The sequence below is a fragment of the Oxyura jamaicensis genome, chromosome 10 (genome assembly GCF_011077185.1).
Source record: "Oxyura jamaicensis isolate SHBP4307 breed ruddy duck chromosome 10, BPBGC_Ojam_1.0, whole genome shotgun sequence".
In the NCBI taxonomy this organism is placed as follows: Eukaryota; Metazoa; Chordata; class Aves; order Anseriformes; family Anatidae; genus Oxyura; species Oxyura jamaicensis.
This window is the reverse complement of record NC_048902.1, coordinates 15,054,942-15,078,108: the sequence shown is the minus strand read 5'-3', so window position 1 is coordinate 15,078,108 and position 23,167 is coordinate 15,054,942. Positions and strand designations below refer to the sequence as shown.

Below are 23,167 nucleotides of genomic sequence, written 5' to 3'. Positions count from 1 at the left end.
CTCACCGTAAACACCCTCTCTGGCTCGCCCTTGGCCCGCATGTTGGTGTCATGAACATGCTTGAGGATCATCCAGGCTTCGTCATGCTTACCCATCTGGAAACATCAAGGGAAAGGAAAATAAATGTTGCAATTCCCAGCTGTCTAATTCAGCAAAGTGTATAGAGAAATCAAAAGGTCAAATATACTGGAGAACACCCATATGGCTTGGCTGAGTTAAGGGCAAAGAGCTAAAAGTGTGGTTTGTATGCACAGTGCAGCATTTCTCTGCTGGGAAAAGGAGTTACCCAAAACTGTCTGGGGCAGGAGAGGAGTCAGGAAGAGAGCATTATGTCCATGTCAGAGAAGAGGAGATGTACAAGGAGACCTGGGCTCCACTCCTACCTCTGACTTGCAGGGGCTGTCCTTTTCACATCCACCAGCATTCATTAGCTACATGCCCAGACTTTGTGAGATATGTTCATAATGCCTTGGTTGGGCTTATAAAATTCCTGGCACCCAGCACCTTCTTCCTATGCCACATTCACCTGTAAAGCACTGGCCATTGTTGATTAACGCCACAGTCGGCAGTCTTGGGGGTTTAAGCAATCTGTGGAGCTAGGTTAGACGTGTAGGACCACTTTTGCCTCTGAGCTTCTTCAGTGTGTGTTTGAAGGGGCAAAGAAAGAGAGATGGTGACACACTATCACCAGGTATCCTCTGCTAATACCAGGCTGCAACGTTCATGTGAATCATCTTACCTCCAGCAAAAAACGCGGGCTTTCAGGCATGAATTTCAGTGCCACCAGGGAGGCGATGCAGGGCAGAGAGCAGACAAGAACAAAGACTCTCCAGCTGTGGAAGTGGTACTTGGTTCCCATACTGAACCCCCAGCCTGGAAACAGCAAGAGCCAACAGGTAAGGACACTGACCAGGGAGCCTGATTTTTCTCTCCTAAAGCATCTCTGAACTCTACAGCTCTGCGTGACATGGGGACAGGCTGAAAGTTTGCTATTCTTAGTAATGATGGCTTTTAGAGGCTCGATAGCATGTTCAGCAGATAATAGCAAGAGAGTTCACGTTCATTACAGAAAATTGAACATCCTTGCTCAGGCTCTACCATTTAAAAATCTTTCATCTTTGGGTTTAGAAATCATCTAACAATACAAATAGCTCTATGCAGATGTAAGCAAGTAAGACTGGGAAAGTGTAGAGGAATCAGGCCATAATTTATTGTTTCTGAGTACTGTTACAGAAAATTTACAGACTAAATCGTCTCTGATCTGACAGGCATGTTAGAAGCAGCTCTTTTCCTTCTCATACCTCATGCATGTACTTCACTTCTTATGGAAGCAAGCTAGGGAAGCAAGGTGATTTTTTTCCAGAACTACAAAAACTCAGCTGAGATTCATACTCAGAGGAATCAAGATCCTAATCCAGCATTTGGGATTTCTCCTCTCCCACCTTTACCCTGATGTCTGACCGGGTCAGTATTCCCCTGACAAGGAGCAGAAAGTACAGAATCATTCTTACGTTGCCCCATTAATGAACTGCACCAATGCAGATACTTTCTTAAAATAAAACAAAAGGCAATTAAAGAAAAAAAAATAATTAAAACCAACCAACCAAACAACAAACAAACAAACAAAATTCCTTAGTGTACTTTCCCTAGACACAAATTTCAGAAGGAACGTTTACATATATATATATATATTTTTTTTTTCTATAGACATTTTCTATAGACATTTTTATTCATGTAAGAATGAAATAACAAGCAATGGCTTTTGCAGAGGTCTCAGATGAGCCAGTCATGGTGCTCTAATCCTTTCATCAGGTTCCAAAATAGCAGGGAACCTTGGGAAACCAAAAAGAGAAAATATAAAAACATAACACCAAAAAAAAAGTCTGAAAAATAACTGTAAATACATACATTTTTTAAAAAAGCAATGTATTTACAAATAATAAAAAATGCATACTACAACCCGACACTGCTATGCAGTAACTTCGCATTTTTGTTCCAATGGCCTCTGTCATATTGATTACAAACATGAACTTTATACTGATTGTGTTTTAAACGTAATAAAACCAGACTGATAGATGTATAAATGTTAGTGTTTTTCTTCATGGTCTTTGTGGCCTACCCTACTTTCCTCAAGCAGGATTCTGCAGACAGCTGGTGTCACTGAATACCGAGGGAATTAATCTTTTCCAGGAGATATTTGCTTCCGATGTTTTCCTGGGGCATGCACATGAGTTGAGAGGTAGACCACGTCACAAGCAAATTTTGCTCCTCAGAGCACTGGTGCAGCTCAGAGTTCACCCATTGACTTTTTCTCTCCCAGTTGCAGCTCCGTGCAGGGAACCCACCCACCCCTGAGCTCCCTTAGGTGAAGCCAGACACGACTTTAGCCCGTGGCATGCCGGAGAGATGTGTCACCAGATACACAGCCCTGAGACTGCTGACACTTGGCTGAGGAAATGAACATGTGCTGTCCTCACCGCTAACGTTCGCAGCACCCAGTAATTTCCCCATTAAAGTTACTTACTTTTGACAACTGGATCAATTTTTTTGCAATATAATCTCAGCCCAGTTGTCCCTTAACGTACCATCCTTTTGATTAACTGCTCAGGCTCTGGAGATATAATTCCTGCAGTGTATTTGAAGCTTTTGAGGCAAAACAGCCTTCACATGAAGCAGTCCCTCTTACAACCTTGGCATCAGCCAAGCAATCAATCAGAACATTTATCAGCCCCTCTATGTGCACTTCAGGTATCTATTATTTTCAGTTTTGTTCATCCTGGGCTGTGTAGGGACTGACTAATGTTATCTGTGCGGGATCTGGGGGTAGTGTAGTGTTGCAGGAAGGTGATGTTGCCATAAGTCAAAAGCACAAAACAATTACCGTAATGGGGGATGATGCTCCAAGCCATTGCTGAAGCAAAAATGCCACCAATCATCCAGAACATGCAAAGCCAGCTCAGGTGCTCCCCCCTCTTCTCACGAGACAGGAATTCAGAGAAATAGGCAAACACAATGGGGAGGGATCCCCCAATACTGAGGAGAAAAAACAGCACATGAGAAACGTAAGAGTTTTCAAAGTCATGTAGTTGGGATTGTTCATGTTAAAAGGGAAGGTCATACCTACAGATGTGCTGCACAAAATGCTGTGCAGGAAAAATGATAATCTCTTTTTGGCTGGACTGATCTTAGATATCTACAATAGACAATTTCCTTGTTATCTCTGAAAGCTGCATTTAATGCCCAGTTTGTATAAAGCCATGGCAACCGTGACTGCCAACTGAGGTTGGGCATTGATCAGTCTCTCTGGCCTTTACGCACAATTTGGCAGTACGAGAAAAAATGTTAACGACCAAATGTTCTTACTGATTATGCTTTCAGGGTCAAGAGCAAGGAAACACAACCACGTGATAAACAACAGTGTCCCCCCCCCCTGCTTGTTACCGGAGATGCATTGCCTGATCTGCCTTCCTTGCCCACCCTGCACCCCTGGGTGCTGCTCAGGAGCAGCCGAGCTGTGACGGTACTCCTCCAGGATATGGGACAGATTCACCTGCTACCCACCCGAGGCCTGAAATAAGGCGGCAGAAGAGGAAGAATCCGTATCCCTGGACAAAGGAGGAGAGGAACGCGAAGGCAGCATTGATTGAAAGTGATATGATGAGGCATTTCTTTCTTCCCAGTTTGTCAGCCAGGCCACCCAGCATGACGGCCCCCACCATCATTCCTAGGTATACTATCAAGCCTAGAAGAGAGGGAGAGAAAAGATGAGTATGGTAACATTATCCTGTTTGCCATGAGAAAATATTTTGCAGCTCCATACATGGCCAATACCAGGTGCTGTTCCCCCAGGTCACAGCCAGCTACCACTCGAGAGGGAAATGAAGATGGAAATACCACCGAGGGTCTGTGTGCCTCACAAACATTCTAGCCTTTCCAATGACAGGCCAATCTTGTCAGGAACCAGCATACATAATGCAGAGCGAGACCTGCCTCAGCTGGGTTCTGCATACTTCTTATGGCTTCTTGTTTTCCAAAAAAAATTACAAAGACAAGGCTTTTCAAAATCAGTACATGAATTTAAGGAGAACTACATTCAGGTTTATTTTAAAACCCCTTTGCATTTTGTGGGTGTCATCAAGAGACACTATTACTTCTCCAAGTAATGATCATTAGTATCTCCAAATAAATAAAATAAGGGCTGTTGCAAAATCTAACACTCTCCTGTAACTGTCTGTTCATCCCTTTTAGGCTTTGCACCTGGGGAGTCAGCATAACCTGTTCTGAACCCAGGGCTGATGCTAGGAATTTCTACATGAAGCTTAAAAGCTGCCCCTACACTGCACACTGCAGTGAAGAACAATACTCCCATTCTCCCCAAATTAGCCATTTCAGATGATAGAAACTCTATCCATTGGCAGAACCTAATTTCCCCATCTATTTGCCCATGACCTTTCACTGCTCCCTACCTCATCACATCTTACAGTACGGATATACCCTCATTTGACCAGACCCACGTCTCTCTTTCCCAGCCTCTCTGCTCACATATCCCCTGCACGTAAGCAATGGCCAGGCATAAGCAGCTTAGGGTGCACGTGTCCCAGCTGTGTGCCACCACCGGCACAACAGAAGTCTGATGTCTTATCTCTGCTAACCCCCTGAGTGCAGTGGGACTGAGGATGTGCAAGGAGGAGGCTCTCTGGCTGCTGTTTATACACAGAAGCTATGAAAGCAGAGACTGCTATAGCACAGATAAATCCCTTTGCAGGTTGCCTCCCCTGCCCATGCTTCCTTTGGAAAATATCATCTCTTTCACTCGCTCCTTCTCCTAGCACTACCTGAAAGGATCAGTCTGTTACTGTTCTGACCTGAGTAGCACAAATACTTTATTCACTACTGAGCCAAGATCTGATGTCTAAGAGAGCAGAGTCTTCATTTGAACATTTCAGGAGAAGGAAGACCCTACTGCTTGTCTTGATAGTTTGCTCTATGGAGTAACCGCTCTGACATTGTCAAGAAAAATGGGTTCTTCTTTTTAACTCAACTTCATTAGATCTTCTACCATGGGGTCCTCAAAAGACACTTTTTGTGAACACACTGAGTGCAGACTGAATAGGAGAGAATGGTTTTCTTCTCCAAATAGGCTCGTATCCATTTCACTACGTGCCTGCAACTCTGGCCTAAAGAAACGGGCAGTTTCCCTGGCTTTTCTACTGAGACCAGGTAGAAGAGCCAGGGAAATCACTGGAATGGCCATTTATTATTTTACCTTTTCCTTTATGTGGGTATGAGCAAAATAACACTAATTAATAATGTGCACAGGTCCAGGACTGTTTTCATTTTCATTTATTTTATCTAATTTCAAGATTTAGAGACTTCACTGAGCAAGAACATTCCACCAGCTGTGCTCCTTCTGCTGGCCAAATTCCTGTTGAAGTCTGCAGGAGTTACAATGGGAAAGGACAGCAGGATCAGATATTAAATATTTAAAATCTAATAGCAATCAATGCTGCGGGTGTTAGAAAAACTGATCAGCTACAGTGAAAAGTTTTATACTGCAGATAGGGATAGCATCTGGGAATTGGTTAGTCCAGCAGTTGGAAACAAATGGACCATGTGTTTGAACAACATGTAAGGATGGAAGGGGTCAGGCAGGAGCAAGTGTCTCCAAAACTCTTTGGAGGGTCAGCCTGCACCTTGATCCAAGTGCTGACTTCTCTCAAGAACCAACATCTCTCCCAGGACCCATTTTGTCATAGTCATCACTTGGGAAATAAGGTGATGATGAATATTTTTGCAATTCATTAATGTTATAGCAAGACAGTCAGTCTGATGGCCAGAGTCTGTTTTGTACCATCCAGCAAAGCTAGCTAAGGACCAATGCAGAGGGGTACTTGGCAGCTGATTCTGTCTTTCTTTTGCTTGCAAATGATGTAAAATACATTAGCAAATTAAAAGCTATGCAGCAGAGAGCCACTGCGGCATTCTGAAGGATGCTTGTCTCACACTGATCACAAGTGGGAAAGTTCAGACTCTGAAGCACCTTGTTCCATAGCAGGATGGTGGAATAACCTCTCAGCAAACAGTTCAGCTTTCTTTTCTATCCACACAATGTCTATGGGCAAAAGGCAAAAGACCGGTGTATTCTAGCCCTTTAACAGCCTTTGTAGCAGAGCAGGGGTGTGGGATTTTGCCAGTGCAAAGCATGGTGGTACCTCCACGGTGAGCGCTCGGCTCTGTGGTGTCCATACCCTGCTCAGTGCCTGCCCTGCTCAGTCCTCCTGCCCTGCCGAGGGGAGCTGAACGTGTGCAAGGCCTTGCACACACAGCTGGAGGCCTGGGATCTCTTTCTCTACTAGATTTGGGCTCCTGCTTGTTCACTCAAGTGAAAATTACAAGGGAGAGCTGAGGAAAAAAAAAAAAAAAAAAAAAAAAGCTTTCAATCGAAAATCTTCCTGAAGGAAGAACCTTAATGCAGTGCCATATGAGGCTTAATGCTTTTACCCTGGCTCCTGAACTACATCTGATGGAGCAGTGCTGAGGGCAGCCAGACGCTCGAAGTGAAGATGCACCCCGTGCATTGCAGCCACCACCTGACAGCGAGCCCTGCCAGCATGGAGCACACAGCTCAGCCCACATCACCAGACACCGATGAATTTAAAAAAAAATAAAATCTGCCTATATATACACATATAAGGGTGTTTTGTTTGTTTGTTTGTTTGTTTGTTTTCTGAGAAAATCCCTGGATGGCAGATGTTGATCCAAAGCCTCTTAACACCAGAAAAGGTCCCGCATTAGGAGGAGGTGGAGGATTTTGTTGCTGTCTTCTACTCTGGGACTTTTTACAGGCAAGTGCCCTAGCTGGTGCAAGACAGCCAACTCGGGCCAGGGATCAGCAACCACCCAGCTCGGAGGGAAGAGTGGATGCTCCATGGAGTGGAGTTCAGGATTTGGGTTCAACTTGATCTTCAGTGTAATTTGCCTCATTAATAGTGACCACAAGGATATGGTGAATATAAACCTTCCTGTGTGTGCCATCTTGCAGTAACTTGTGTTAAATCCACTCATCAGATCAACAGCCTGTGCTCTCCAGAGCTTAACATATCCACCAAGCCCTGAGAAGTGTAAAAATCTGTGGAAAGACAGTTTAGAGACAGGGCAGTTAAAATGTTTCACGTTTAATTTACAGTGTCCAGAGCAGAGCAGATGCAGCAAAAATTTCCCCCTAATCAGGAGCACAAAGAAGAGATTGATCATGTGGAGATATCTCAGGTTTTCTCAAGTTGTATTCATTATTCCCAAAGACTCATCCAGCTCTAAGCCCCAGTACAGGACTCCTGTTCCTCCAGGAGCCCAAACTTGTGATGGGAGAGAAGATTAAACCTCTGCAACACAGCATCCATCAAACAGCGAGCAGCGTAAAGCACAGCAGAGCTATTAACACCAATAACTCACTAAGAGCATATGGCCTTAATTGGTTATCATTTGTGATAAGCCAATGGATGCATTGTCCCTTGGAAACTTAAAGCAATGAAAATCTTTAGTAAAGGGAGCCTGAGGGACGACCAGAGACTGTTAGCTCAGCCAGTTTTTGAGGGGAAGGATGCTGGTTAGATAAATGCTTACTCCGGGGCTGAAACAAAATCAGCAGGACATGTTATTGTGATGGAGAGGTCCCTTCTGGGAAGACTGCGTGTTCCAGCCGATATTACTAAACCTTCTTTTGGGGCAGCTGCAATAAAACACTCCATCCACTAACAGATCTTGGGGCCCAAGGTACAGAACAACCTCAGGCTTTGCAGATTCCCGTTTCCTGGATTAGCACCCCACCTTGGCTGTCATTCCTCTCCAGCGAATCACTTCTGAAAAGTTGTGTGCATCACTTCCCAGCAGCGTTTCCAGCAGACAGCAAGTTTCTTACAGAGCTCCCCTTCCTGTTGGCTTCCTGCTGCCTTTATCCTGCACTTCTCAGCTGTTTCAGGAGGCTGGTGCATGGCCACAGCTGTACAATCACTGGGCCAGAAAGTCTGGCCGCCCTGCACTACAGACTGCATGACGTCACTTCATTAGTTTTTGGGGAAAAAAAAAAAAACACAAGCTGATGGAAAGATTGCTCAGTCAGATCCGAGCCGAGCACTGCCCACACTAGCAGGATCCCCAAATCACTGACTCACACAGCACTGTCGCCAGTAGGATGCTAAATTGTTCAATAAGGTGGTGGTGACCCAGGGCTGAGTGGAGTAGTTACTCATACTAGTTGCTACTCATACTAGTTACTTGTCCATGTAAGAGCGACAGTCTTCTGGAATACTGCTAGGAGAAAGTGGCGATGGTGGTTTCCTTTGGAAGAAATCCATCTCTTAACAAGGAAAAACAAATTTTAAGGAGAATTGGGCCAAGAAAAGTGATCACTAAATGGTATTTCTTCTACTGTGTTCCTTCCGTCTACCAATTGTTCTAGAGAACATTACAACTATCTGTACCAGAAACTTGACTACAGACCTCAGCTTCACACCATGCAGCTTAGGCCGTGCTAGGAGAGCTCAGCTTCCAAATTAACACGTGCAGTGGATGGTTGAAATGTTAAGGGCAACTCTGAATAAGCCATTATTTGCAGACTGTTCCACGAGTAATGGAGTATAATGAATGCCTGCGGGAAAAGCTGCTATAGCCTCCCATAAAATCTGTGGAAAACCAAAGAGCTGAAATTCTAAGAATAAATTTTGGGTTATGAGTCATCCAATGCTGAAGTTATAAGGAAAATATGTGACCACTGACTGGGCTTATTCCCACTGGAAAAGAGGTAACATATACAGAGTTTTCACATTAAGGAATTTATTAGCCTTTACTGAAGCTACGTGCTCCATGTTAGACAGGAGTCCTGGAATTAAAGGCTAAAGTTCTAGGAGTAAAGAAAGGCAGATGCAAGATGTGGCTATGTATGTGCAAACTGTCTTTTTCCTATTTTGACATCATTAGAAGCAAACTCATAAGGACTTCAGAAAGAAAAGGAAAAACTCAAGATTTACCTAAATCCCCATCACAAGCCTGAATTACATTCATTAGCCATTAATGGGATTAAAGTTCTTAAAAATAAGGCGCATCTTAAAAGAATCCTTTTCAAGTTCTGCGAAGGATTCAAGGAATAAATGGAAAATCCAAGCAGCAAATGGGAAGTGTTAGTCCCAGATCCCTTGGGGCTGTCAGAACAGCGAGGAAGCTGATGGGTAGGGGTGCAGCAGCAGCTAACCTCTGCCAACAGGTCTGCACAGAGCCAGGAGCCACAGGAACGTGGGATTTCTTACCTGCATTTAATACACAGGCTGCTGGCAGCACAGTAAGAAGAGTGTTTTTGAATGGGGAAAGCATTCTGATAACCCAAAAGGATTAGGACCTTATTCATCTTGTGATTCAAACTGTAATAAAAACAAAATTGAAACTCTCTTATGAATACTCTTATGAGCTTAGCATCTATTATATAAGGATGCATTTAATGGACATGACCGAAATGCTGTGAGTCAGGCCTGGCCTATTTGGGAGATGGATGAGGCAAGGCCAGGACCCATTTCTGTGTGAGATTTTTGAGGAGGAATAAAACCCAGCAGTCCTGCCTGGCTTGTGCTCTAACGGTGGCAGGCATTTCCCAGACAGAGAACGGTCTCAGCAGAGGGTTAGTTCAGGGAAATTTCTTATCTGCCCTTGCTTGCAGGCTTATTGGTGCTTTACCCTAGTATCTCACTGATCTTTTAAATGGGAATCAAGTGAAAGGGGAATCTCATTGCACTCGCCTTGTTGATTAAATATCAGCACAGGGACCTCATCTGTGCTAATGGCTCTACTGCCAAGAAAGGATTGCAATTGTGAAAGGCGGCTTTCCATTTTCAGGGCTCTGGGGGTGGATACAGAGTCAATCTGGCTGTGGTGTTTGAGGGGATTCTGCACGGGAAAGCCAAAGGTGGATGCATGAATCCACGAGCGCTTCGGCATGGCCCTGGAGAGGCAACGCACACCGAACATCTCAGCAAGTGCTGCCAGCACGGCGTGGGTGGCTGCTTACACTTACCCGTCTTCACAGCCCCCCACAGGACTTGTCCATCACTACAACATTCACAGGACCATCTGGTCTCCCTGTCTAGCCTCTCTGCTAAGTCTAAGTTTTGTTTGTGCTGGCTCTCTGAAGATGAAATTCCCGCAGCGTTTATGAAGGGGGGCACAGCCATCCCCATACCAGCCCCACACAAGGTGCAGGGTGTTCCTGAATCACAAAAGCACCTTTTTTCTGCCCAGCACATCCCTCCTGCTCAAGATGCTGCTGCTGCTCATTGGGCCATGGGAGTTTTCCTGCCCCAAAACAAGTGTGAGACCAGGAAATTTTGCAGGATGCTCGGGGTGCCTGTGCAGAGGTCAAGGTGGGGTTTGGCATGGAGGTGGGAAACAGCAGGGGAGCCATAGATGGGCTCCTGGTCTGCATTTATCCAGAAAAACAGAAATAAATAATGTTTTTTGAGAAAAAATTTAGAGAAAAAAAAAAAAAAAAGAAGTGGAGAAAAATCACTGAGCTGAGGGGATCAGGATTTACTGTCATATCAGGTGAATTCAGGTCAATGAGAAGATGAGGCCAGGTTTTATCTCAGTTGATGAGGAAGCATCCTCTTCACACAACTGAAAGAAAGGATGGTGTTACACATCTGGTTTAACCTGACTCAAGCAGCCAAGCTTGAATTTCTGCATAACTGCATAATTACGAATAGGATCTTTTTAATGTTTTTTTGATCTAACATTACAAGCCTAAGAGTCTGTAAGATGATATTCTCCTTAAAATATTATTACTATACCATAAAAAGGAAGGGGAGCTGTGTGCCTGAAAGACAGATTTTGCTCTCAGCTTTGGTGTGGATGTTTTGCAGTCATGGGCAAAGGGCTTTACATTTTTCTTTTCTCAGTTTACTGAACTGTGAAACGACGATAACAACTGCAGCCCTGGTGTCTGGGAAGTCTGAAGCTCTAACTGTGCCATCAGTTTTTTATACACAGGATGTGAGAAAGTTTAAAACATTACTATGACACCATCTCCTTTGCTTGTTGTGTACTTACTACTCCATGCTTGCCAACGTAAGATTTAGTCCTCTGGGAGGTGATTAATAGCACTTGAAGATGCACATTTATATGATATTTCTCCGAAGAATTATTGTGTGTGCCTTTCAGCACATCAACAAATAGAAAATCTATAACCCTCCGTATGATTGTCCTTATCAAATGAAAACACAGTCTGTTTCTGTCAGGATACGTTATACTGAAAAGGAATATTCTGAAAAAGAATATACTGGTGCAGTAAATTTAACAAATGCATTATTATTATGACTATTGCTGGGGAAAGCTCAACAAAAGCAATTATATGAAATGAATACATTAAAGTAATGTTACAAGTTAGCAAGCTTATACTTAATGACTAGCTTTTAAATTATAAAATCAAAGAGCTAAAACACATAGACTTGTTGGTGCTTTTTTCTTTTTCCTTTCCTTTTTTTTTTTTTTTTTTTTTTTTAATACCCCTGCAGTCATCTTTGAGATAACAATTCACATCACAGAAAAATTCTAAATATATGTTTTGTCCCACGAGGGATAGTAAGGGCTAAAATAACTGATAATTTGCATCTGATGTAGATGTGTTTATTTTCAGAACAAAATGTAAACGTTTTCTAAGAAGTGTTAAATTCATTTCACACATTTCATAAAACACTGTGGGCATCTGTTTATTTGTAATTTTTGCATAATTTGGCCATAATTGGCTTGATATTTTTCCACTCTTGCTTTCCAAGGAAGGAAAAATAAGCAATACACAGATCATTTAATGAGAATTGTCCTTTAAGCAAAAGCTGAACTTTGCTAAATTGGTCTTTAGGGGGCAGCTACTTTAGTTCTCATTTGTCCCTTCCTATTTCTATGTGAGTTCAATTATTTACCTGATTTATTTTCTCTCTCTCTCTCTTTTTTTTTTTTTTTTTTTTTTTTTTTTTCCCTCTTGGTCTCACTTGTTATGGCTGAGACCTTTCAGGTGTTTAACCATTTGCAGCTGCCTGGAAGCAACCCTAATTCTACCTGGATAAACTGATATAAACCTGGCATAAGCTGATGCTGCTTCCTTTGCAAATATGTGTTGAGATGAACTGTTGCCTGGGAATAAACATGAGCTCTCTGCAGGGATCTATTGCTACCTGCTGATAAGGTAAGGGGCAGTAATGCCTGTATGTGTAGTGACCCTATATTCCTAAAACCTCAGGATAACGTAAGGGAAACCTGCAGCCTCTCTGCTGACCCTTCCCTCCACTCGGTATAGATGTGCTCTTGCTTTTCATCACTGCACATTAGGCAGAAATGGAGGTGAAGAGCTCCTTGATTGCCACCCATCACTGTGACAAGTCAGCCTGTAAGTGCCACCAAACCCTGGGTATTAGCAAGATCAATTTGCAATAGCACAGCCCAAAGACCTTTGAGGGAATGGAAACCCTGAGAGAAACGAGCATATGTTGGAGGCCTTGAGCTTTGTTGGCAGATAGTTTCTTCTTGTCACTGGTGGATGGATGCTGAAGCTAATCCAGGAAAGGTTTTGAAGAAGATTATGTCCTCGTTTCCATCAATAGCACTTCCCCAGCCTTGCCTGTCAGGAACTGGTATCTGTCTGTCCTTGTCGTGCACCCACAACTGCTCGGAGCAGTGATGAAGCCTGGGACACCAGGCTGTGCTGGAGCCAGCTCTGCCCCAAAACTCACTGCCCTGTGCCCACCAGCAGCCCTGAACGTGCTTTGGCCTCCTCACTCCTTGATGCCCTTGAGTAATCATTGCTTGTACCAGTGCAGTGCCCTGCAGCCTCATGCTTTCTAAGCTACACTTAATTCCTTATTTTTGGAAAGGATCATCTGGCAAACCTCAGATCCAAGAGGGAACCTGCAGCAGAGAAATACCCAGCTGCTGAGGAAGTGATTTTAACAAGAAAGGCACTGAATCAGACCTTCCCCGTGTACTACACCTGTTAGTAACAAATGGGTGTGACCATCAGTAGCCTCTTATCTTTTTAGTCTATCTCAGAACAAGATGAATGAACTTTTCTTGTAGTTAGGAAAGTTATTTATTTTTCCTTGTGCTTAAGCAACAAAATAGTATGAATGCAAGCTCTGACTGCGGATTCCTCAATAGGAACAGGTTAAGGACAGAGAAAACTGTTCTGTAGAACCAGGTTCTCAGAAGCCGTCTTTTGAAGCAGGGAGAAAAGGCAGCGAGAAAAGTGCTCTTCCCCTAATTAGGAATTCCAGTTCAGCTCGGTTAATGTGCAGTGAGCTGGAGCTCAAGTTGGATATGGACCCAAATGTCTCCTTGTTTGTCCAGGGCTTATCAGAACACCCTGAATTTTCAGCATTGCAAATACTGAGCTGGAAAAAGCAAGGAAAAAAAAAAAGTCTCTTGGGAGGTTTCTTGTTCTTTTTTACCTGTAGTTGGGCCAGAAATACTTCAAAGATAGATTTTTTTTTGTGTGACATTTGAAGTTTTCTGACTCTGGTGCCTGCCAGGGACTGCAGAGATGGATATTTAAGGGGTCGGAGAGTCAAAAGATCTCAGTTTTCATATAGTCACCAGAATAAATGACCTGCTTTTCAAAAGAGGTCTTGTCACTCAAAAGGCACCCAGCCTGGTGTTCCATAGGGAGCTGCTGAATTCGGAAGTCCCTTTGAAATCAAGATCCAATTGTGAGCAATGTGATTTTAGATATTTGACTCTAGCTATTTTGAGCTACAAATTTTAAGTGGTTTGTGAAGCAAAAAAAAAAATTACCATACCTGTTCAGGCACAAAACCAGGAACAAAGCTAGCTGGCTATGGGAATAAGCATCCTGAGATGAAAAAAAGAAGAAACAAGGAAAATGGGGGGGGGGGGGGGGAATGAGTCTCTAGGACCTTGATACACCAAGTAGAGAGGGCTATATAAGGGTAATTATATAACACCTTTGTCACATGAAAATGATACAAATAAAATGGAGCCCAGGCCTGGGGTCTAATTCCAAATTTGCATTTACCTCCTATCAGGCAGGTCTTCTGGGACAAAAAAAATAAAAAATACACTGCAGGCCATGATGATTTCCCTGTGACCCTGGTACACTTCCATCCAGACACACCATCCCCTCTTGAAGCATCTTTTCCAAGAGCTACTTTATTTTCCTTCCAGATGTGCTGTACTATTGCACAGCTGGCTCTCACTACGGGACGTGCTGGATGCTTTCCTGGTTCTTAAAGATCTGGGAGACCTTGCCTTCTTTGGCTTATGGTGTGCAAGGGGAAAAAAAGTGTTCATCCAAACCTTTCCACCCAGTCTCTCTCACAATAAATAAGCCTTTGTATTTTGACCGCAGAGAGGTGTTAACGGTGATGCAGAGGGGATGTTGTCAGTAGCCTGGCCCTTTAATCTCCTTGCAGCACATTAATCTCATTATGCAGACCTAAGGAGAAACCTCCGTAGGCTACTTCTGACCCAGTACATATCAGCAGTCTGCCCTGGCTGAGAAGTTAGCATGTAGATGGAGCTGACTGCAGAGCTGATCTGCCAGCTGGGACTTCCAGCTAAAGAAAAGGGGAACCTGGCTGTTGTGGAAAAACTTTGGAGAGCAGGGCAACATCAGGAGCTGTAACGTGATGGCAAAGTGATCCAGACCAAGCTGACCCCTGCCTGTTATATCTGTCATACTTGGATGGTACTGCCTTGTGGACTTCTCATTACCATTTAATTTCTAAAAACATTGAAATATGAGTCTTTAGATGCTTAATTAGGGAAAGTCAACCTTAACCTTTTACATATTTGACCCTGAACATCCCAAGGAGTGTTGCCTTGTGGACTTGCTGACTGTGAGCTGCCTGGTTCAGATCCAGCCTGTGGTGGCCAGTACTGGGGCCATATCATGTTTATAAGGTGGGCTGAGATGTGGTGTTATGCTGCTGCTGTTTTACAGTAGCTGGCTTCTCAGCAGATTGCAATCTCCTCTCAAATCATATCCACCCAGCCATGACTATTCATGACATACAACATAAGAAAGGGGCCACCAAGAGTTCCCAGAGCTGGTCTCACTAGAAATGGATGTCCTAAGGACTGGCTATTGCATTAGAAGAGCAATTTGGAAGTGACACTTACCTAGCATGCCTTTGTTTGAACTGGATAAGCACATATCCTTCTCAGCACTGGGCAGAACAAATCCAACCACAAACAGCTCCACCCCATCTGCCATCAGTGCCAATCCTAAAACAAAGAAGAGCGTCCACTGGAAGCGTCCGTGGCCACACTCCTCAATGATGTTTTCGTACTGGTGGGCAAGTTGCTCCTCATCCTCCATCCTCTCTGCCATAAGGTCAGCACGGTCTCTGTAGTCGTCATCCCCGGCAGGAGCTCGCTGCTTCTGCTTGGCTTTAATGTCATCTGGGTGTGGGATCCCTTGGTACTCCCCCTCATAGACCTCATCGTCTTCGTCGTGCCCTTCTGTAACATCACTCTGGGCATCTTCTTCATGAGTGGGCTCATCCCCACCACGGTAGTAGCCATCGTTGGTTGTGTAACCTTCGTAGTTACCATCCTGGTATCTATAGTCATCTGAGACTTGGTTTGTTTCCCTGCCCCCCTGATAGAGGTTTGTGTTTCTGTAACCATCATCCATTGTGAATGCAGATGTCTTGGTGCTGCAGGTCACTGCGTGCAGATACTCAAATATGTGTATTGATTTGTGCGATTTTTGCTCTGAGTTACTTGAGCATATCTTCTCTCTGTTCTTTGGAAGTGATGTGATGCACGGCTGCCCAGGCTCAGAGGGAGAATTTCTATATAAAGTTTCCCTCTGACAGTCTCACGCAGTTGTTGATAATGCTTCACTTTTCAGCTGTCATTTGTGACTTGCTGGCTTCTTCCTTGCTTTGGGTGGGAAGAGCTGGGGCTGCTGGCTGGTGAACAGCAAGGGAGCTGCAAATTGCACAGCCAGGGAGCTAGGAGGATTTGACAGCTTTTTCTCTATTCATCGTGGGGGTGAAGGTCACGTCCTGAGGAAACAATAGCAATGAGACAAAGGTAAGCTTGCAAGCACGCATGCATTAAGTTTAACATCCAACATTTTGAACACATTTTTTCCACTGCAGAAATCGGCAACAGAATGTCTGGGGAGTGGTTTTGCATCTGCAAAACCCAAAGCCTCAGGGAAAACAACAACAAAAACAGGCATTAAAAATTACCAAGCTAAGTGGGAACCTAACATAGACTGTAAAGGAGCCTAAAGGAGGTTGTAAGGTAATGTGTGGTCTCAAATTCTGCCATTCCCAGAAGTCTTGGGGGGCCCCCCCCCCCCCCGGGGGGGGGGGTTTCGGCAGAGAGCAGAACAGTACCGAGCTGGGCTGCTTGAAGAGAGCTCTTTGGTTGTGAACTCTGTATACCCAGCCACCCAGAGCATGCTCATCCTGAGTATCTACAGTGGTTAACATCATAATGACACAAAATATGAGCTTGGGTTTCCTTTTCATCCAGCTCCCCAAATTAATTTTTTTGATGGTTTCTTTTTTTCCCCTGGTGCCTACCCGTCTGTGTGACAGATGTACAGCTAACAGGCAGTGTCTGCCAAGACACAGTCACCCAAAGTCCCACCAAGCTCTGCTCTCTCATATCTAACCATCGATGGAGGATGATTTTCACAGAAAGCAAAAAAACAAAGTTAGTATGGAATCACTGCACTCTGCAGGGAAAACCAAGGGAAGCCAAGTCACATCTAAACACATTCGCATTTTAGACACCTGATTTCCATTATTTTCAAGCTGTTCTCAGCCAGCTGGCTCTCCAGTGTTCTGCGTTTGTAGCTGCACACAGCTGTAGACAAGGATTGTGAAGGGAGTCTCACATGGGAAACTGAGCAGAGTCATGCTAGAGGAGCCAGCACAGTGTAGGCATGCACAGAAATGTGGGTTTTACTTTAAGCTTAAAGTTACTTGCCTAAAAAATTGTACATGAGGTAAGAAATGACATGGGCTATACATGACTTTATATATCATAAACCATTTCAGTTGGAAAAGACCTTCAAAATCATCCAGTCCAGCCATGAATCTGACCTAAGTCCCACCACGTGTCCCTTAGTGCCACGTGTGTGGCTGTTACCCAGAGTTAACCTATAGAGCTGTGCACAAAAACACACTTGTACATGACAGTGCTACCTCTGCACTTTGTGATGTTATTTAGCAGACATGTATGGGTTTAAAGTATATGCACCTAAAATGACTCCACAGCAGAAATTCAGTAGAAACACTCTCACATCATGCTCAGAAGGGCATCACTCCCCCTGCAAATGTTTTGGATTTTTTGCAGCCCAAGTGTTCAGGATAGAAGGAAGTCTCATGTATGCTGTTCATGGGAGCTTCTCCGAGAACTTTTTATAAAGCTTCCTATTCATTTCTGTTTAGCTACCTCTATATTCATGGCACACAATTACAACATGGTCTCTGAAGGCCCTTCCAGAGCATCTTCCTTTGCTCTGAACGCTCTGCCATTTGTCACTGCTTTCAATGTGTTTCCTGCTCCTTTCTTTATGCTGAATCACACGATACATTTTGTATGAAGTTAAAAAGGCAGTAGGGCATTATTCCAGGGCTAAAAAAGCAGTCAATGAAGGAAAAAAAAATAAGTCCCTCAGGCTTTCCTGTGAAGTCAGGAAGATCAGGAGACTACAGTGTATGCAGCAGCATAGAGAAACATTTGCATCCACAGTGGAAATGTTAATATGGAGGGGAATTAATACATTTGACAATCATTAGAAGCACTTAAATAGGCTTTACAGCTCTTGTTTCAATGCTGGAGTGTCACCAGTAATGGTTAAAGGAAAAAAAATCCAAGGGTACTTTTGAGTCTCAGAACCTCCCGGTCTTGAAGTAACTTTTGTAATTACAGAGATTTGTGTCATGACTGAACAGCATGTTCTCCAAGGCAGTGAAAATGTAGTTCCACAGAAACATATCCTCTTTTGAAAAGTAGAGGAAAGAGCCTTAAAAATATATATATATGTGCTAAGGATCATTAGACCTTGCTTTGGAAGTCTTTAAGCATCATCTGTTGGCAGGTCATGTTTCACAGTGACCTCACTGTTCTTGTCCTCTGATTGCTTCAGAAGGATTGAAAACTAGTCTTAGGAAGTGAAGTATTAATGTTAGTAATGATTAAAAACAGGATTCATCAGATTCCAGATCTCCACAGGACTTACCTCTAGCCTCACACCTCCTTTTTCAAAAAGTGAAATATGTTCTTGAAGACCAACCACTGGAAACCTTTTCCTTCTCTATTAAAAAGCCATGTCTGGAAGCTGGGCACTCTGCCTCCTACAACCGCAGGAGCACAAAAGACAGCAAACTCAGAAAAGACCTGTTTAAGCATCTGTGTTCTTTTGCTGATACACAAAGATCATTTTTTTACTCTATTTTCACTCACATCACGGGCAGCATAAGAAATACTGACATGAGCTGTTGAGTCCATAGACCAGTGACTGCCACCCATGTGAGGAAAAATGTCTAGTTTAGAAAACAAGACTCAGCAAATAGGAGTCTCTGGCTTCCTATTGAGCTTGTAGGATGGATATTTTGGGGGATTTCCCCAGGAGAAGGGGCACTGCTCAAAGGCAGGCTGTTATTTAGTGCTCTTCAATATTTCACTTGGATACTTCACACTACTTGCTTCCTTTCATTGGCATGCATGCAGGGGCTGATTCACTCTGGGCCTGATTCTTTAACACCCTTTCACTTGAGCTAAGCTGCACTTACTCATATTAGCAGCCCCATTTAGCATTGAGATGAGAAATCATGACTTCTCGTAAAGATTGCAGGCTTGGATCACTGTAATTATACTTTACAGTGTTGCATGAAAGCTTGAGACCAATGTACGCGTAACATCGAGCCTATTTCAAGCTTGGGCCCTTTTAAAATGATCACTACCAAACCAAGGCATGCAGGCAAGGTTTAAACATCCAACACTTGTAGGGTCCTAAGGCAGAGTCTGCAGGGGAGAGGGGCAGAGGCAGAGAAACTTTATTCTGGGTCTCCTCAAAGTGCTTCTGTCCCCACTAACCACAAATACATAAAGTACATGGGAATACCTGGGGCACAAGGGTGTTTCTGGCAAAGCAAGAAGGTCAAGGCCATTGCTTTATGGGAGCTGTGAGTGTGTAAATGTATGTGGTGGGGATAGAGACAAGCTAGGAGATGAAATCTGGATTCTCCTCTATGCCTTTTCCCGTTCAGAAAGGGGAAGGTCTCACGGAGCTGAAAGGGGAGGCTCTGTAAATCCTAATGCAAAGGAAGGAATGGCAAGGAGCAGTGCAGGAACACTGCAGGGTTGCTTTCAAGGGACTTTTAGCATTCATCAGAAGAATCCCTTAAAACAGATGGCAGAGAGTTTTAATATTCTGCCTGAAGGACAACTCCTCTGGCAAAACATCCCTGCCCCCAGACCTGCTTTCTGTTGGCAGCAGTGGGAAGAAGCCCAAGATCCTGCTGTGGCCATAAGGACACTGCAGTCACAAAGCTGGCTGTGAAGGAGTCGGAGAGGAAATCCTCCTTTCGGAAGGGGAATAGCGCAGATCGGTGGTACTGGCTTCTGTAAAGTTCCAATCTTATCCTCTTAACGAGGATGCAATTAATGTCTCCATTTGTACACAATAAGGAGTAGGTTTTTGAGATGCTTAACAACTCACAGCTCCCAGGGGAGCACTAGCCTGGATTTCAGACAGCCAACGTTTACACGAGTGTTAGTAGACCGAGGGCTGTAGCAAGGTCTGGTCGCCACACTGCTAGATGGAGGTGTTGCAGCACTGTGCTGCAGACCCTCTGAGCAGCCTTAGGGGGATTGCTCAAACCTTTGCAGCTGTGCCTGCATGAAAATCCCTCAAATTAACCTCACAATCCACAAAAACAACACTTTCAGATCAGTTCCGTTAAAACGTTTCATCTTACCTATGGCAGAAGGCTGCCCTTCTCATAAACACCAAATAAAGAGCATGGACAGTTGTTTCAAAAGGAAAAACATTTAACTGAGGAAGTGCCAGCATGTCAGCTACTTGATCCATTTTTTATTAGAAATGTTTGTTGAAACCATTTTTTACCTGAAAAATTCATGTTTTGAAAAACTGACACTTTTCTTATCAATGAAAATTGTATCACGGTCTTCAATTTACTTTCATTTATATAATATTCTCTGAGTGTTGTTAAGAAAGGAATATAGAAAAATAAAATATAGGAAAAGTAATCCTGTTCTTTATATGCATGTGACTGAAAGTATTTGACCTCTGTTGTGGGGCAGAAAAAGGCTTTCTTTCATCACAAAGCTCTGATTGCTTTTTTGTTTTGTTTTATATATTTTATTTATTTTTTTGCTAACATTAACCTTGCTGCTCCAGCTACGCAATTCAACATCTAGAAGAGAGCTTTGCAGTATCATCATTTTCCTGGACAGATGGCAAGGCTGGGCTCTTGGCAAGGATCCTGCAGAGGGAAAAGTGGCAAGATCTGGAGATCATACATTTGTGAGTGCAGTTAGAAAAAGGAAATGAGGGGGCTTCGGTGGCAGAGAGGGAGAAAGCAAGTGAAATCAGAAGTCAGGGAGTGGGGATAATGGTCCAAATTGTGCTCAGAGGAGGGTGGGAGATGGCCAGGGAAGGATGAAAGCTCTGACAGGATATTGATCCACTAACAGGGAGAAAAAAAAAAAATAAAAAATCTATTCCTTAGTAATAACAGCAGCTCTTACTTCATACCTAAGGATTATAAACCCATCTCAGGCCATCGCTGTCAGAGCTCAGCTGTAATCCTCACTAATTCTTGCTTGACTTTTTGCAACTCTATTTCACTGACAAAATAATAACCAGACAGGGAGAAAAGTCTTGGAGTATATGATTATGAAATACTTTTGGACACAGTTGCCCATGGGGAATATCACTCAGGCTAAAAAAAAAATACCTATTGACCACTTGAAGAGGAGATTGTATCAAAATAGGCCATGTCTTGCATGTTTTCAGCAGTCGCTTTCCTTGCTTTCTCTTTCCATCAAATATACTAATCCTAAGGTGGTGATGAGAAAAGAGTCCCCAAGGAGTTTCCAATAGGATGGTCTCAGATCTGAGCACTGGTCAGTAAATCAAAATGATTTAATTCACTGAAGATCTGGTCTCTTTAGAAATACAGGTCAGCTCTTCAGATAGAAGTTATATAGTTCATATATGATCATGGTCAGATAAATGGGCAGTGTATATACCACTTAAAAAATCCTCCTGATTCCTCCCATTCCCTCTCCAGTCTCTCAAGAATGGAAGAAATGTTTGTCCTTGCAAATAAAATCCGAAATAAACCATGGTCACCAGGCTTTCTTGAGAGAGGACGATGCCACAATCCCAGGTCGGAGACCCTTGGATTTGGAGGAATGTCAGGTCCAGCCTGAATTTCTTAGAAAACCTAGCAGAAAACAGAGCTCTTTCATTTCAAGAAATCAAGGCTGGTGAGTGATTCTTCTATTTATTTTTTTAATCAGCCACGTGATAGCTAGGAGCAAAAGGGAGATACTTTACCTCTAAAGACACTGTATATGTGTGTAGGCATGCCAATAAATGGTTTTCAGGTGCAAAGCTATGTGTTTACTGTTATAGCAATCAGCTGACACTGCAAATACTCACAAGAGGCTAACGGGGTCTGGACAAAAGAGATTTAAAAATCAAAGCTGCCTTGTGCATGTCTATAATGGGTACCTATCTTTTAAAAAGTCAGCTCTGGATAAAGAGGTTTCTTTTGTTGTGGCTTCAGAGGAGAGCTCTACATTAAGTGAAAACTAAGAGCAAAAACAACTTTCTCCTAATTTTTTTATTAAGAAATTATTTGATAGATATGTAACACAGGTTCAAAAACTCTCCATGGAGCTTATTAAGCAAGATATCTGTGCCACAGATCCTGCATGAGTAGCTGTGAGTTAAAAGAAGAGCAAGAGTTTAGGAAGTCATTGACTTGAAATCACCTGGTTCAAAGAACTGGCTTTCAGCAGTACAGATGGCACCTAATGATTGCTCCCCTGCAGCACAGGTAGGACACACAGGGTAAAAGTCCTCTGTTCAGTGTAAAAATCAATGATTTTCTCTAACGTGCTGCTGGGATCTCTGAGACGGGATTCATTTATTCAGTTTTCTTATGCTGTAAGTGGGAAGATGATCAGTGCTGATGCAGCCCTAGTACATCGAGAAATGAAGGGAAAAGAGAGCTCAAGCAATTTGGTGTGCTACCAGCAGATCAGATTAATTATTTAACAGAGAAAGTAGTTCAAAACTCTCTGCTACAGAGTTTATTGAACTTAAGTTGTCTTACAGTTTCTGGGTAATCTCTATTGATCTGTGGTGGTTTATACATATTCCTGTGCAGGTACATACCATGTATATTTTATTTCACTGTGGCTAAACACCTAATTTAATATGTTCTGAGCATTCTGCATTACTTTGCTACAGCAACATAATTTCTGTGAAGTTATGTTTGAAAAGCATGCACTTACAATAGCTTGTGAATCTGGGGACACAGCTGGATGTGGTAAGAATGTCAAGAGTCCAGTTGTTTTTCATTGAGCCATCCTGATTTACATTAAGTAAGAACCTGGCTCTGCTGCTCTAATGCTGTTACACTTTTTCGAGCTATTCCATCCCGCATGTGCTGAGGGAGGTTTCTGGTTTCCAGCACGTCGGGCACTAAAATCCAACTGCCTGATGTGGTGGTGACTTTCACAGTGCAGTGACTGTGGGCTGAACTTGTAATCTGCCATGTTACGTTATGAACCGAGGGACAGAAAGTCCCCATGATTGTTAAGGGAGATTATTTTTTAAAGCCTGATATTCTTTTGGTACAGATGCTTTAAAGGTCATATCTAAGACAGTATGTGCTGCAGCAAGCTGGCACAGTGAGTATGTAGCAGATGAAAGAAGGAACAAGCATCAGTCAAGCAGAATAAACAGCTTTTCTGAAGTTAAGGACACAGACTAGTAAATTGGGTGTCCGTGAGATACAGAGGAACGTCTAACAGTAGGAGCTGGAAAGCAATGGCTTAGCAGCACAGAGCTATAAAAGGAGGGCCAGACTACACATTAGGATTCCAC

At 43.3% G+C, this 23,167-nt stretch overlaps 1 protein-coding gene and 1 long non-coding RNA gene across 4 annotated transcripts in view; one reads left to right on the top strand and one right to left on the bottom strand.

The window, feature by feature from the left end:
* Positions 1 to 23,167, bottom strand: part of SV2B (synaptic vesicle glycoprotein 2B) — a 60,240-nt gene that overhangs the window by 13,707 nt on the left and 23,366 nt on the right. For 2 of the 3 annotated variants that reach the window (XM_035335457.1, XM_035335458.1), the window contains exons 2-6: positions 15,172 to 16,064; positions 3,562 to 3,742; positions 2,882 to 3,033; positions 740 to 873; positions 6 to 95 (exon numbers count right to left, since the gene is read on the bottom strand). In XM_035335457.1, coding sequence (XP_035191348.1) covers positions 6 to 95; positions 740 to 873; positions 2,882 to 3,033; positions 3,562 to 3,742; positions 15,172 to 15,688 — 1,074 coding nt within the window. In that variant the 5' untranslated portion in view covers positions 15,689 to 16,064. Of the gene's footprint in view, positions 1 to 5; positions 96 to 739; positions 874 to 2,881; positions 3,034 to 3,561; positions 3,743 to 15,171; positions 16,065 to 23,167 lie in introns of those variants that run through there. The other variant, XM_035335459.1, reaches the window with a different exon arrangement.
* On the top strand, positions 12,167 to 21,728 carry LOC118171935. The gene is made up of 3 exons (XR_004753475.1): positions 12,167 to 12,223; positions 20,444 to 20,569; positions 21,339 to 21,728. It is a non-coding gene; the product is annotated as an uncharacterized LOC118171935 (long non-coding RNA).